At 39.9% G+C, this 15,305-nt stretch overlaps 2 protein-coding genes across 5 annotated transcripts in view; one reads left to right on the top strand and one right to left on the bottom strand.

The window, feature by feature from the left end:
- NKIRAS1 (NFKB inhibitor interacting Ras like 1) overlaps positions 1 to 15,305 on the top strand; it is a 33,698-nt gene that overhangs the window by 3,618 nt on the left and 14,775 nt on the right. For 2 of the 4 annotated variants that reach the window (XM_037143991.2, XM_037143990.2), the window contains exons 2-4: positions 1,743 to 1,853; positions 5,973 to 6,214; positions 9,413 to 14,991. In XM_037143991.2, coding sequence (XP_036999886.2) covers positions 1,760 to 1,853; positions 5,973 to 6,214; positions 9,413 to 9,655 — 579 coding nt within the window. In that variant the 5' untranslated portion in view covers positions 1,743 to 1,759 and the 3' untranslated portion in view covers positions 9,656 to 14,991. Of the gene's footprint in view, positions 1 to 1,742; positions 1,854 to 5,953; positions 6,215 to 9,412; positions 14,992 to 15,305 lie in introns of those variants that run through there. The other 2 variants (XM_037143992.2, XM_037143993.2) reach the window with 2 other exon arrangements.
- The window catches only part of UBE2E1 (ubiquitin conjugating enzyme E2 E1), a 67,338-nt gene continuing 63,487 nt past the window's right edge, over positions 11,455 to 15,305 (bottom strand). Inside the window, exons 5-6 of the mRNA XM_037143989.2 lie at positions 13,287 to 13,434; positions 11,455 to 12,243 (exon numbers count right to left, since the gene is read on the bottom strand). Coding sequence (XP_036999884.1) covers positions 12,146 to 12,243; positions 13,287 to 13,434 — 246 coding nt within the window. The 3' untranslated portion in view covers positions 11,455 to 12,145. The remainder of the gene's footprint in view (positions 12,244 to 13,286; positions 13,435 to 15,305) is intronic.

The following is a 15,305-nucleotide window of genomic DNA, read 5'->3' as shown; positions in this document are numbered from 1 at the left end:
AAGACAGCTAGCTGCCTAGAACATGTCAGCTGCTCTTCGATCCACCACGCATCGTTTCATCTTTTTTTCCTTTTTAATGATGCAAAATATTGAATTGGTCTGTTCCATCTTATCTCTTTCCTTTTGTTTTCTAAAAAGCCTTAAAATCCTTACCTGGTGTTTGAGTTACCTCTGTCCAGTTCCTTTTACTCTCTGCCCTTGATGGAGATGTCTGCAGTATACTGAAACAACCTCGCCCTCCCAATTTTGCCGTGTATAATGCGCGTGTTTTTGCACAAATTTTTTAGGGAAAAATAAGGATGTGCATTATACATGGGTGCAGTGATTGCATTCCATGGCATAATAACAGACATAATAATCCTGTGTATAATGTACACAAAAACGTGGGTGTGCATGATACACGGCAACATATGGTATTTACTTACAAGTACACACAAAATGTACATATTTTAAACAGGCTTTATCTGCTAATCCTAATATGAGCGATCAAAGTACAATGGTAGTATACCACTTTTTTCTTTAAATATTTATTTATTTATTTATTTATTTATTTATTTATCTATCTATCTATCTATCTTTAGAGGTGAAGGGAAGGAGAGAGGGAGAGAAACATCAATGTATGGTTGCCTTTCGTGCATCCCCTGCTGGGAACTGGCCTGCAGGGAACCGGCATGCAACCCCGGCATGTGCCCTGACTGGGAATCTAACGGTGATTGTCTGGTTCGCAGGCCCGCCCGCGCTCAATCCACTGACCTACACCAGCCAGGGCAGTAGTATACCACTTTTAAAGCAGATATATTGAGACCACTTTAAAACTCTGGAATATTTGATTTCTGGATTTCTCGGGATTCTGTTGGTTTCAGCACTTTCCCAGTTTGCTGCAGTCCCCAGGACTCCTATTTGCCGCCCTTTTGCAGAGGGTCTATTGCTGCTGTCAGGTGTTTTTTTTAGATTGATGTAATTTGTGGTGCAGGAACTTTATTGATTGAAGAGGAAGGAGAGATGACATAAGGATTGCTATTTAGAAATTCTGCTGGGGTTAAGACATTTTCAGAGGAAGGGGAAATAACCCTAGAGAATCAGAAGTTATGTCTCCATAGCAACCTTTCTGACTACAGAATTGTTCCCGGCTGCCATCATTTTTTCTTATATTTTGGAAGATTTTTTTTTAATCCTCTTCCTATGTGGTTAGGTGGCATGTTCCTTTAAATTTATTTTTAAGATTTTATTTATTTTTAGAGAGAAGGGAAGGGAGGAAGAAAGGGAGAGAAATATCAATGTGTGGTTGCCTCTCACACGCCCACTACCAGGGATGTGGCCTGCAACCCAGGCATGTGCCCTGACTGGGAACTGAACCAGTGACCCTTTCGTTCACAGGGCAGTGCTCAATCCACTGAGCCACACCAGCCAGGGCTATGTATTCTTTTTTATATTTGAAACCCCACCCCCCCCCACCATGTATGTATTACTAAATTTAAACATAGAAAAAAAAGTTGATTTCAACCATATACAATTAAAAAAATTTTTTTTACATATTGATTTTAGAGCCAGAGGGAAGGGGACAGAGACATGATTGATTTGTTGTTTCACTAATTCATGCATTCATTGGTTGATTCTTGCATGTGCTCTGACCGGGGATCAAACCCATAACCTTGGAGTATGGAGGCAATGCTCTTACCAACAGAATGACTCCAGCCAGGGCTACCATATACAGTTTTAAAGCTCTTTTGTTCTCTTTACAGTGGTAACCTGAGAGAAGATGGGAAAGGGCTGCAAGGTTGTGGTTTGCGGCTTGCTGTCTGTGGGGAAAACAGCAATTTTGGAGCAGCTCCTTTATGGGAATCATACTATTGGTAAGTTATTTTTCTGTAGTTCCTCTTTAGGGTCTAGGACCTGCTAGGGTCTTTGGTTGGTCACACTAACCTGATGATGGGTGGCAGTGCACAAAAGTGTAACCCAGAGGGACCACAAAGGTCCCCGAAGTCAACAGAGATTGAGGGAGGAAAAAATGGGGGAGAGAGTAAAAAACATCTTTTATGGGAGTGAAATTCAAGGGTGCTTGCTGTAAGTTAGATCTTTTATATATGTAGTTTTCTGTGTGTTTACAAAATGAATAGTGATCTCAGAGTCATTGAATCACTGACTTAAAGAATACACTTAGTGATCTCATTCTTATTTCACACATGACTTTCCAATAGCGCTGTATAGGTTTTTAAAATGGAAGAAAGAGCTGTTTGCTGTAGTGTGCTCTAATTTTGTGAATTGGATGTTTTCATTTATTTATTCATTTGAGTTAAATCATTATTAAATCCTAGCACAGGCTGTGATGGGGCCTTGTGAAAATACAGAGTTGAAGAAGACTTCATCTTTGGCTTTAAGGGGGTCATGGATTAGTAAGGAAGACAGACACTACAAGATAGAGTGAAATGAGGTTTATGTTAGAGAGATAAGTAGAATCATAGATCTTCAAAGTATATATCTCTGGCAAGTAGCTTAGAGTATATTGCTTTTTTTTTTTAAGATTTTTTTTACTTATTTATCTTTAGAGGGGAATGGAAGGAGAGAACTATCAATGTATGGTTACCTCTTGTGGGTTCTCTGCTGGGAACTGGCCTGCAACCCAGGCATGTGCCCTGACTGGGAATCGAACCATGATCCTTTGGTTCGAAGGCCCATGTGCTCAATCCACTGAGTTACACCAGCCAGGGCATATTGCTCTTTTATTAACTAGTTTGATAAGCTCTGCTAACTTATCACATACTGAGATAACATATTTTTATGAAAAATAATTATATCTTCCAAAACTGTAGTGAGAAGAGCATTGATTTACATTTCTGAAAATCTAATGTCAGTTTACTGAAAGGCAGCTGGATTATTATCATATCTTCTTGCTTTTGTATTCAATCTGTTGTGGTAAGTTGTTTAGCTGAAATACATGAAGAAAATCTGGCCCTTTCAATATGGAAATGCACATTGTTCAGTTCCGAATGACTGTTGGCGCTTTTCTTCGTGTTCTCTTCCTGGATCTCTTTTTGGATGCTGGACCTTCCAGACTAGTAATCTGTTTTTCTTCTCTTTTCCATCTCCCAATATTTTGTTCCACTTTTTGAGAGTTTTCTTTATTTTCCAGCCTTTATGTTGTTTTTACTTTTTGGTATCTTGTTCTTATTTCATGAATGCACTATTATAGCTGTTTGAGTATAATATGGCATAGTTTTGTGGGGGGTTTTTTTGTTAGTTTTCTTTTTTTTATTTTGTAGCCTTTTTTATGTAAGGTGGTGTGTTCTGATTTTTTGGTCTCCCTTTTCCTCAGTTATCTGGTGATCATATGTTGTCTATTCATTATTAAGAATGAAGAATGAAAAGGTTTATTGAAAACTTGAAGTGTGTGGATAGGATTTATGACTTTGAACTTTATAAGATGACCTGGGTGGGGGTTTGTTGGGGAACCCTAATATTGCCATATTTAGGATTTTACCTTTTTCAGCGGCCAGATTCTCCCTATTCCTCTGCCTGGAGGACAAAGACCTTACTGTTTGGGGAACAGGAGGAGCATGCTGCCTCATTGCCCTGCTTTTATGTCTCCTATCCCTCAGTCTGAGCACCCCTTGTTTTACTCTCTCCAGAAATTGTACCCCTGGTCTTCTGCTGGTATAGGGTAAGGGTTGTTGCCCAGTAGCACGGAGTGTGAGAGATCTAGAAAGCTGATGGAAGGGTCATGACTTCAGCTAATTTATAGAGGAACAAAATCTCAAAATGTCTACATTTAATAGGGGGGCAGGGGGGAACTAGGCTGGCTTTTGGTAGATAAAACATCCACCATGGCAGGTCTTGGTAGCTCTTAACATTTTTTGTAATCAAAGCCCAGTAAGTTGTGTTTTAATAGAGTAACCTTTCATTTCCTTAAGGGAGGTTAACTTATCACAGGACAATATGTACTCAAACATATGAATAATTTTCTCTTTCTAAACATTGAACACATTCCTTAATGTAAAGAATTATGCTGATGAAAGTAAATTTTATTGGCATAGGATGTTATCCATGATTTTACCTCCAGATATAGCTCATATTTAAATATGAAGGTGATTACTGGGACAGTTTAATACCTATCTTATATGCCTCTTCACTAATTAAAATTTTAAGTGTTAATCTCTCTTAATCCCCATCAATAAATGATTCTTGAATACCTGCTATGTACACAGGTTTTCTTTCTCTAAAGGGAGTTACAGAATATTTGAAGAGACAAGTCTGCACAAATGAAGCAAAACAGGAATACAATTTACTATTTTTTTTAAATTTCCTGAGTGGAAGGTGAGGAGGCAGCGGGGTGGGGAGAGAGATTTATTGTTCCACTTACTTGTGCATTCACTGGTGGATTCTTGTACGTGCCCTGCTTGAGGATCGAATCCACAACCTTGGCATATCAGGATGATGTTCTAACCGACTGGGGCTAGGAATACATTTTAAAAGGATCACTCAGGCAAGAAGGGGGCTAAAATTGGGACATCAATTATAAATTAATTATTTAGCAAATATTTACTAAGGACTTTCTATGTATGTAAGTCAAGTTGTTGGTCCTCAGAACTATCAAGATACATTAGCCACAGTCCGGGCTCTCAAAAAGTTTACATTCCAGGTTTGGAAGGGACCGATATGGGAAGATTTAAATATTAAATGGTACTTTACCTATACAGAGCACCACAGGAGCAGAAGGGAGAGAAGGGGATAATCAGGAGAGGATCCACAGCGTTGACGTTTGAGCAGTCTAGAAAGGATAAAGGTGTCTACCAGATGTTCACCGAACGGCTGCCGCAGTGCAGGTGGTAACACACCAGTGGGAATGGAAAGAGGCAATGCACTGAGCAGATGTTTCGGCATTAGAGTGGCTGATTTACGATGGCGCGCACCCACCCTTTCCTTGTTTAAAGAGAACTCGTTTAAGGACTGCCCAGGTGGATGGTGATCAAGGGGGGAGAGCAAAGAGGGAGGAACTGAAGTTATGTTATTTTGAAGAACTTGCAGGACATTCACATGAAAGAGCCCAGCGGGTACTTGGGAATTAAAGGCTGGTGCTCAGGCCCAGACTGGACAAAGAAATCTTTTAGTATAAACCCTGGAAATAGGGGAAGTTGTACAGAAAAAAGGCAGCAAATTTACCCCCAGGTCCTGTCCGTGGCTCTGAGGGAGAAGAAAATAGAGCCACTTAATTGTTGAAGCTACTTTTAAAATCAGCTTTTAATTTTCCAATCTAGGTATTCAGTTCTTTGACTCTTGTTACTTTTAAAAATATGTAGCATTAAATCATTACTAAATTTTTATTTATACTTTTATTTCTTTAAAGAATAAGTATTTTTTTTTAAATCCTCCAGCCAAGGATATGTTTAAAATAGATTTGAGAGACCTGGCTGGTGAGACTGAGTGGGTTGAGTGCTGGCCTGTGGACCGAAAGGCTGCCGGTTTGATTCCCGGCCAGGGCACATGCCTGGGTTGTGGGCCAGTTGGGGGCGTGCAAGAGGCAATCAACTGATGTCTCTCTCGCACATCCAAGTTTCCTCTCCCTGTTTCCCTCTCTGAAAAATAATAAAATCTTTAAAAAATTGATTTTAGAGAGGGAGAGACCAAAAAAAAAATGGATATGAGAGAGAAAAACATTGATCAGTTGCCTCCCCCACTAGGGGACTGAACCTGCAGCCTACATATGTACCCTGACCTGGGATCAAACCCGCAACCTTTTGGCGTTCATGATGGTGCTCCAACCAAATGATACATGCCCAGCCAGTGCCAGAATGTTTTTTAAAAGCAATTTGTTCTTTTACTATAACAACTATAACGAAGTTAGTCAATGGAAATATGATATTACATGTAGTAAATTGGGAACCTAGAAAGCCAAGAACTTCTGAAGCACAGGAAAATACTCAACAATCGGTGCGATGTAATAACTGTTGGTGCACAGAGTAACCTTTTCGTCCCAGGAATGGAAGATTGTGAGACAATGGAAGATGTGTACATGGCTTCGGTGGAAACGGACCGGGGGGTGAAGGAACAGTTACATCTCTACGACACCAGAGGCCTGCAGGAAGGTGTGGAGCTGCCGAAGCATTACTTTTCCTTGGCTGATGGCTTTGTGCTCGTGTACAGTGTGAACAACCTCGAATCCTTTCAACGAGTGGAGCTTCTGAAGAAAGAAATCGATAAGTTTAAAGACAAAAAAGAGGTACGTGGGTATGTTAAAAATGCCAGCTGTGAATTATAATACTATTTAGAGTATAGCATAGAATTTAGGGTAGTTAAAATATTTTCAAAGCTTCAAATTGTATTCACAGAACCTGTAATCTTTATTTTTATTTTTTTCTCCTGCCTTTGCTTGTTGCCATGTATAAGTTGAATTTTAATGACTCCACGTCTCAGGTACTACACAGGTAGTTCATTTCATATTAATGACTCCACGTCTCAAGTACTACACAGGTGGTTCATTTCATATTGTGTGGCATCACTGTTTCCTGGGGCTCTTTTTTTCCTTCTTTATGGAATTTGTTGGGTGGTATTGGTTTTTAGGGCTCTTTATTGTCACCTACGCTAAATAGGATTCTTGTCTTCGGCCTTACAAAAAAAACAAGGGAAAAATAAAAATAACTTAAATGTAGTTATTGATATCTACCCATTTAACACTTAAAAATGTCCTTACCATCGTCTATGAAGCCTTCTCGGACTTGCCCCGTGACTGTCCGTTTCATCTTATTTTTACCTTTCTGTTCCTCTGCCTCTGGATTCCACCAACGCTGGTCATTTTTCTGTTTTCCCAACATGATAAATTTCTTCCACTATTAAGTCCTTCTCAATTGCTAGTTCTCATGCCTGGAACTCTCTTATCAGAGATCATGTCCCAGATCTTTGCAAAGCTGACTCCTCATCATCTAGTACATTCTGTAATGTGCTGGTTAACGGCACTGGCTAGGTGTTCTTAACCTAGATTTTTACATTTTACTCTGTTAAACTTTGTATTTTGAGATAATGTAGATTAACATACAGTTTCAAGAAATAATAGCAATATTTAGCTAGTTCTCCCCAATGTTAACATTATGCTAAACTATGGTACAATATCACGGCCAAGACACATGTATGCAGTCAAGGTACAGAACGTTTCCCTGCTGCAAGGATCCCTCGTATTACCTTCATAACCACACACTTCTGTCCCATCACTGCCCTGCTTAATCCCTGACAAACACCAATCTGTTCTCCTTCCTGTAACTTTGTCATTTGAAGAGTGTTAACATAAATGGAGTCACGCAGTATGTAACTTTTTGGTACATAGAATGGGATAATGAACCTGGGTGAGGAACTGAGGACGCAGGAGGGTGGAAGGACAGTGCTGAGGGGGCAGAGCCAGTGGACTGCAGGTCCTTGTGGTGGTTACAGCTGCCTTTGGGTGTGAGGAAGGTAGAGGTCAGAGTGGGATTCCTGGGATGGAGACCCCAGAGGGGGGCAGCTACAAGGCTAAGAGCTAGGATGTGTTTGTGGGAGTGAATGGCTGAGGTCAGGAGGCTGATTAAGATCTTTAAAAAGTCAAGGAACTGAGAGACAAGGTTAGGAAAGGGTCATCTACGTGACTAATGAAATGACCAGGAATTATGACAAAAGCAGTGTGGGCGTGACCACGAGCCAGGCCTGTAATGAGCAGCAGCAACATGGGAGTGGAAAGCGGGTAGGAGGCAGTAGCACAAATCAGCAGCACCAGCCTCCAGTTTTGAGGTTTTTAAGGAAGATGTGTTACGACAGCTTTGAGGGTCAACGACACTTTATATCCTCCCCAGCCCCACCTCATGGTAGGGAGGGGACTGCAGGGCTGAGCCAGGTTTCAGCTAGGGAAAGTGACAGGAACATTCTATTCTAGGCAGAGATGGGAGATGTAGGGCGAGGACTCTGTGAAGTCTAAAAACACGGTGGAATTGTTTGTGCAATCAGGGAGGAAGGAGAGATGGAGGTCAGACTAGGGGATTTATGTGAAGAAAAAATCTAGGTGATAGAAGAATGACGGAAGGGCTTGAAGGGACAGCTCCTGCTGAGAAATGGAGTATGAGATTTGCCAAGAAAACTAAGCTCGGGGACCGTCCCCATCCTGCCAGGAAGGCATGGCCTTACCTGGGGCATAGGGAGTTCAGCTTCAAGGCCAGAACACAGTAAATGGCTTGAAGGTTCTGGTGCAAAGCTTCTCCTCAGAGGCGCCTTCTGCCAGTTCCTGTTGCCCTTCCTCCACTTTCCCATTGTTTTTAGAGGCAGTATCCGAAAATTTGTTTATTATACGTCCTCTTTCCCCTGGGCTTGGTGACTGCTGTGTTTCGGTCACCCGAAACAGTGCCTGGTATGTAGTAAGCATCCAGGTTTAAGTGACTGAGTGTCTTGCATTTATTGTAGAATGTTGCTATTGGTCCATGCACTCAGCAAGTATTTAGAATTGCATCAGGTAACCTTTTTTTTTTTTTTTTTTAAGTATTTTTTTAAAAGATTTTATTGCGCCTGGCTGGTGTAACTCAGTGGATTAAGCACGGGCCTGCAAACCAAAGGATCATGGTTCCATTCCCATTCAAGGCACATGCCAGGGTTGCAGGCCAGTTCCCAGTAATGAGAGGCAACCGTACATTGATATTTCTCTCCCTCTCTCCTTCCCTTACCCTCTAAAGATAAATAAAATCTATTTTAAAAAAGATTTTACTGGCAGACCAGGGAACTTCACTCGGGCGCACAAACCCCAATAAAGCTCTATACTCCCTTAAAAAAAAAAAAAGATTTTACTTTTAGACAGAGGGAGGAAGCGAGGGGGAGAAACATCAATGTGTGATTGCCTCTCACACACCCCTACTGAGGACCTGGCCCTCAACCCAGGCCTGTGCCCCAATTGGGAATGGAACTGGCGACCCTTTATGTACAAGCGTTCAACTGAGCCACACCAGCCAGGGCTAGGTAATTTTCTGTAATTAAGAATAATGTGAACAGAAAATTCCTATTCTCATAACTCTTAGGTTCTAGGGCTGCAGAACTGAGAGTCCCCTTGGTGTATTTTGACATTCGTTTATAGAAACCGCACAGAGCAGGTATAGTGAAACTGAAATGCAGGCACATTTCAGTCAAACCATTATCTGTATCCTAGGTATTAATCTCCCCAAGTCTGGCTTCCATTCATAGCTGAGTTGAGTAACTTCACCTGTTGCTAATTTAAAACAACCTAAAAGTCTGTACTTTTAACAAGAAATGTGTGAGGAAGGAGTGAGGTTCATGTCCTACTGTTCCATGCTTTGGGTCACATCTGAGAATCCGTCTTGTTGAAGCAGTCTGTTAAGTGGGACAGTTTATTTCTTCACTTTGCCTAGGAACTAACGTTGGCAAAGTGTGATCGTTTTATCCAATTGTCTTTCAGGTAGCAATTGTCGTATTAGGAAACAAACTTGATCTTTCCGAGCAGAGACAAGTGGACGCAGAAGTGGCACAGCAGTGGGCAAAGAGTGAGAAGGTGCGGCTGTGGGAGGTCACGGTCACAGACCGGAAAACCCTCATTGAACCGTTCACCCTCTTAGCCAGCAAGCTTTCCCAGCCCCAGAGCAAATCGAGCTTTCCTTTGCCTGGGAGGAAAAACAAAGGGAATTCGAGCTCCGAGAACTGAAAGTCAGTGCCACACTTGTTTGGTGAATAGTGATTGCCTTAAGTGTCTGTGAACATGTTTAAAATAGGCCATTGGCAGCTACCTTTGGTCACTTGGAAATCCCTAAGGAAGTAACTTAATGCACTTTGTGTTTTATAATTTATTTGGGCTGTTTATTTTATTGCCTGCTATGAAGTAATATATTTGTCTTCTGGTTGCTTGAAACTTGTCCCTGATATTAGCACCTATATGTACCTTTTGAGGAGTGCCCCCTTTAATGTTTCAAAAGCTACCATTCTGTAAACTGTATGCATTTTTAGCTCAAACATAACTTTGTTTTTAAAAATTCATCTAATGCCTAGAATTATAAAATGGCATTTTGTGTCTAACTTGGATGAAACAATGGACAATTTGGGTACTAAGCTGAATTTTACCTGCTGGTGATCCGCTAAATAGAACAAGACCTATGGTTTAGCTTCATTCAAATTGCATGTTTAGCATGATTTGAGGTAGTGGTTTGTGTAAATACATCCGAACTGTTTCTTCAGAAAACTCTTAGGCCCATACGGATAGTAAAACTTGTTTTCCAGAAGGAATGCTATGCTTTCTAGAATAGTTTTCTGGATATGTAGTCAAGTGGAATAAAACGTAGCATAAAAATAATTGGGCTACAGGTAGTCTTCAGGTTGGATATCTAAGTTTGTGCCCAGGTTCTCTGAAGATTTTTGGCAAGGTCTGAGCAATGGGGCTCACAGTATTTAGCAAACTGACAATATCATAACTAATTTTAAAAGTAGGAAGCAAGCTACTTAGTGGTTTTAGTGTGAAAGCAGTTAACTAACTGTAAAACATGAAATAAGCTCTTCACACGAAAAATGTGAAAACATCTAGAAAATTTTTACATCTTTAATGGAATGTTTTTTTGTTTTTTTTTTAAAGATTTTATTTATCTTTAGAGGGGAAGGGAAGGAGAGAGGGAGAGAAACATCAATGTATGGTTGCCTTAGTGCATCCCCTGCTGGGAACTGGCCTGCAGGGAATCGGCCTGCAACCCACGTATGTGCCCTGACTGGGAATCGAACCGCTAATGGAATGCTTTTAGGTTCAGCTAGTACTGCCACTATATAATTCTTTAAAATCTCTCATCACAAATACATTTTTGGTCAAAAATTATCACTCACGCATGGTCAAGTCATCCCCTACCTTCTCTCCCACTTATGTGAGTTTATCCTTCGGCTTTTTTCCCATGTATTTTACATAGATGGATAAACACTTTCACAATGATTCTAAACTAATATACTAGAGTGTCCTGCAGTTTGTTTCTTTTTTGTGTGAACTTAGATTGGCATGCATATAGTTAACCATATTCCTTTGAAACACTTAATGTCTGTGTACCTTCATCCCATGCTCCTGGGTGAGATTCTCTGGTGTGGATACAAAGAAACAGAATTGCTGCGCCCTATAGATCAGAACACTTAGGTACTCCCAAATTGCCCTCTAATGTAGCTGTACTAATTTATCCACAAGAGCACCCATTTCTCATGTACCTGCCCGCCACCATGGCATCTGTGACTTAAAAATGCATTTAAAACTATTCACCTTTGGGCTTATCTGTGAAATATGGTGAGTTGGATTAATCTTTTCTAAGACACCTCAGTATCTATTCTGCAAGGCTATCTATTGTATAAATTAGAGCACTGTACCAATTCATTCAGTCTGCAGTTACTTCTAGGTTGCTGTAGTAGCAAAAGATCTATCAACTTTAAAAGAAAGAATCTTCCAAATACAAAGGCAGAAGAAAATAAATGAATACCGCAGTGTTAGGTGGTTGTTTTAATATTGTTTATTAGCACAGTAACAAATGCAGGCTGAAGTAGCCCACAACAAATAACCAATCCACTGAGCAACTCCTATTCCACGCCTTACAGTTAACAGCTTAAGGTATTTTACTACAGTTTTTCACGAGTCCTGATTCAAACCTCTAATCTTTTCACAATAGATTGGCATATAAAATAAAATACATAACTACTCATTTCCTATGTGGTGTCTTACAGCCATGTGTCCATTTAATATATACGAGATGATAGTCTCTAAAAACTGTTAAATATCAATGTTCCCTTCCAAGAAGGGAAACAAGTTTCCATTTTTTAAAACAAAAAAGTATGTAGTCTTGGAAGGACGTCACATAAATGGCCATGTGTGTAGTCTGTACAAAATCAGGCTGTTTTAAATTTACAGACTGCAAGCAACTGAATCCAAATGTCTATTCTCTGTACTACATCTTAGCTTATACTGCAGAACTAATGGCAATTTTAAATGTTGCTATTACCGAATCTGTCTACTGTAGCAAGATACCTTAAGTTACAACAAAATCTTAAGAAATAAGACTGAATAATATCTGTTATAGAAATACCCTACTCTTTACCAACTCCCACCCTCCCCCACCCCTTCAAAATCATAAGCAGCTCTCTCTGTGACAGACAAATAAGGTAAGAACTGTGAAAACCCAGTTTATGTAGCGTATCTCTTGGTCCACTGTCTGGCCATTCTGTCATGTTCTGCTCTGTTGGTCATATACTGAGTGGCAATACTTCCCACCAAAGGGTCGGCTGGAAGAAAAGAACATAGATTAGTAAGAACTCGGGAAGAAATGTTTCAAGGATGGGTGATCAAATCTATCCTTGAAATACAACTTTACCATTCTGGGTAGTTTAAGAAACATAGCACATGGGTAGGGGACAGTTCTTATTAAAATAGAATGCTCAGGCTTTCACTACTGGCCTGGCTGTTATGTCCCAGGCTTTTCTTGCTGTTATGGGTTAGGGGAAATTCGATGGAAACTGGAATGTGGAGGGCTCCAGACTGCAATGAATATCCAACTGAGTTGACAGGACCTTTCCTTTCACTGAATGGCACTGCATGCTGTGTGGGCCCTGTGACTGCTGCAATGCAACACTATTTACCTGGGCCTAAGTATAGTGTTTTTCTGAACCCTAAATAGAATCTTTATTAATTTTATATTTGCTTTAAGAAATTTTTTAATAAAACAAATTAAGCCCCCCCCCAACACAGTCTGGTAATCAGTGAGTATTCAGCAAAGCGGTATCACTTTCAGAATTGCCCACCGCCCCAGTAAACCAGCTGCAAGGCAAGTTACTGCAGACACAGAGGAGATTACAGGGGCAGATGGCTCAACATTCAGAAGTCTGTGGCTTGTTTTCAGAGAACCATGTGAGAAGTATTTACAGGTGGGGCAAAAGAAGGTTTACAGTTGTGACTATGCCAAACAATTTATATTATTTTCCATTTTAACAACTGTAAACCTACTTTTGTCCCACCCTATACAAAAGGGGAAAAAATGAGAATGACTGAAAAATGTGAAAACCTATGACAAACTGGAAATCTTCAGTTTAAAACAAACACCTTGTTCCTAGAATGTAATACCAATTAATGGTGGAGCTGCTGCTTTTCCCAACTAGTACACTGGACTCCTCTTGATTAAAAATGTCTTTACAAAGCTATTTTTGTCCTTTGAAAGCTGTCAGAAAAATAAAACCTTCACTTTATCTTTAGAAAATCATAGTTTATGTGGGGAAAAAAGTACTTTTCAGGCAAGGAAGAATAAAACAAGGAAAAGAATTATTAACCTTACCAGGATTACAGTCTGTAAGGAGTGAGCAGATAGAAAGGAGGACTTTAGAAATGGTTAGTGCTGGGCTCCAATTATCTTTCAATATGTCCAAGCAAATAACTCCTTGACTGTTAATGTTACAGTGATAGATTCTTGTCCGAAATGTAACCTAAAAAATAAGTTAGTGTTAAAAGGAAAACATCAAACAATGAAGCTTTTTACTAGGTTACTTTTTTTAATTGAGTGGCCCTAATTAAAAACTTCTTAAAGGTTTTTTAAAAGGTGAACATCAGTTTAACTAAAGCCTGTAAGAAATAGGTTGAGACTGTTTAATAAATTTGAGATTTAAAAATGTTCACTGTATAATCTTAGAGGCTGCCAATTTCATAAAAAAAAATATCCATCAACAAAAGGCAAGTTAACTTAAGTACAATATTTCTAGAATTCATCTTTAGCAGTTTTAATGTTTAAACATTTTCGTAACATTTCCATGTTTGAATAGCTAATTGCTGACCTCTTGTGCGAGCTGGTAGTATTACAAGGCCTGAAAGCAAGCTTTAGAATCATGAATTCAAATTGAGGTACATAAAGACAATTAAATAATGATCACACACCCAAAGAGCTGTATTTAGCAAAGCAGTATCACTTTCAAAACTGACCCAAAAGTTTGAAGAATTTTTTTCCCTTTTCTGACCTTTACATTGGATCCTGCAGATATCTATCCTGTACATCTAAGTCACATGAGCCTGAGTTATGTTATTTGGCCTACTTTTTATTTGTGAAATACCCTGGATCATTCCAATGTAAAAATAACCTATAACTTTACCATTTATTTTGATTGACAGACTTTCAATCAGTTGCTTCTGCAATTGTGCATGTATCTAACAGTGTGTGCCATCCCCAAGAAGAGGTTTTCCCTCTGGCAGTGTGGCTGAGAGTCACAGATCGCTGAGTGTTACAGGAGGCAGATGGTTTGGGCAATCCCACCCATCCTGGATGAGACATCCAGAGCCTGCAGGGTAAGACTCACCGCCAAAAGATGGCAAGCAGTGGAATCTAAGGCTTTGCTCAGGAGATTCTGATTCTTAATTGTCTTAGTGCATGAACATTTGACACCATTTTAAACTGTTTAGAAACTTTTTGTTGAGTGGAAAATAGGGGATTGCTATGTTACTATAAATACAGTAGTAAGCTCCTTCCTTACCAGTGGTTTTGCTTTCCCTGAGTTCAGTTACCTATGGGCCAACTGTGGTCCAAAAATATTCAATGTAGAATTCCGAAATAAACAATTCACGTTTTAAATTACGAGCCATTCTGAGTAGCGTGATGAAATCTCACGCTGTCTTGCTGGGATGTGAATCACCCCTTCCTCTGGCAAATCCATGCACGTGCGCCTCTGACTCACAGCCGTCTGGGTTGTCACGTCAGCTGCCACGGTGTCCTAGTGCTTGTTCCTATGACCCTTACTTTATCTATCCAGTGATGCCACACTCACCTAACTCCTATTATCGCAGTACATTACATTCTACTTTAGTTGTTCTAAATCTACTATGCCTAATTTCCCAATTTAACTGTATCATAAATGTGTAGGTACAGGAAAAAACAGTACAGTTGACCCTTGAATATGGGTTTTAACTGTGTGGGTCCACTTATATGGATTTTTTTCAATAAATACTACAAATGTATTTTCCCTTCTTTATGATTTAATAAACTTTTCTCTAGCTTATTTATTGTATATAATAGATATACAAAATTTGTGTTAACTATTGGTAAGGGTTCTGGTCAGCAATAGGCTTAGTAGTTAAGTTATAAGAGAGTCAAAGGTCACATGTGAATTTTCAACTGCACAAGGGGGTCAGCACCCCTCACCTACATTGTGCAGGGAGGGGTCAACTGCACAGAGACTTGGTACTCTGTCGTTACAGGGATCTGCTGGGGGTCTTGGAACATACCTCCTGGGGATAAAGGGGGGACTACTGTAACAGGACCCAACAAAGCACTTATTCCTAGAAGTGGTCTCTGCCAAATGAGGCAAAGTGA

This window comes from Artibeus jamaicensis, unplaced genomic scaffold, assembly GCF_021234435.1.
Source record: "Artibeus jamaicensis isolate MK-2021 breed Jamaican fruit bat unplaced genomic scaffold, CSHL_Jam_final contig_519, whole genome shotgun sequence".
Classification (NCBI taxonomy): Eukaryota; Metazoa; Chordata; class Mammalia; order Chiroptera; family Phyllostomidae; genus Artibeus; species Artibeus jamaicensis.
The sequence above is the reverse complement of the archived record's forward strand: the minus strand, read 5'-3'. Positions and strand labels throughout refer to the sequence as shown.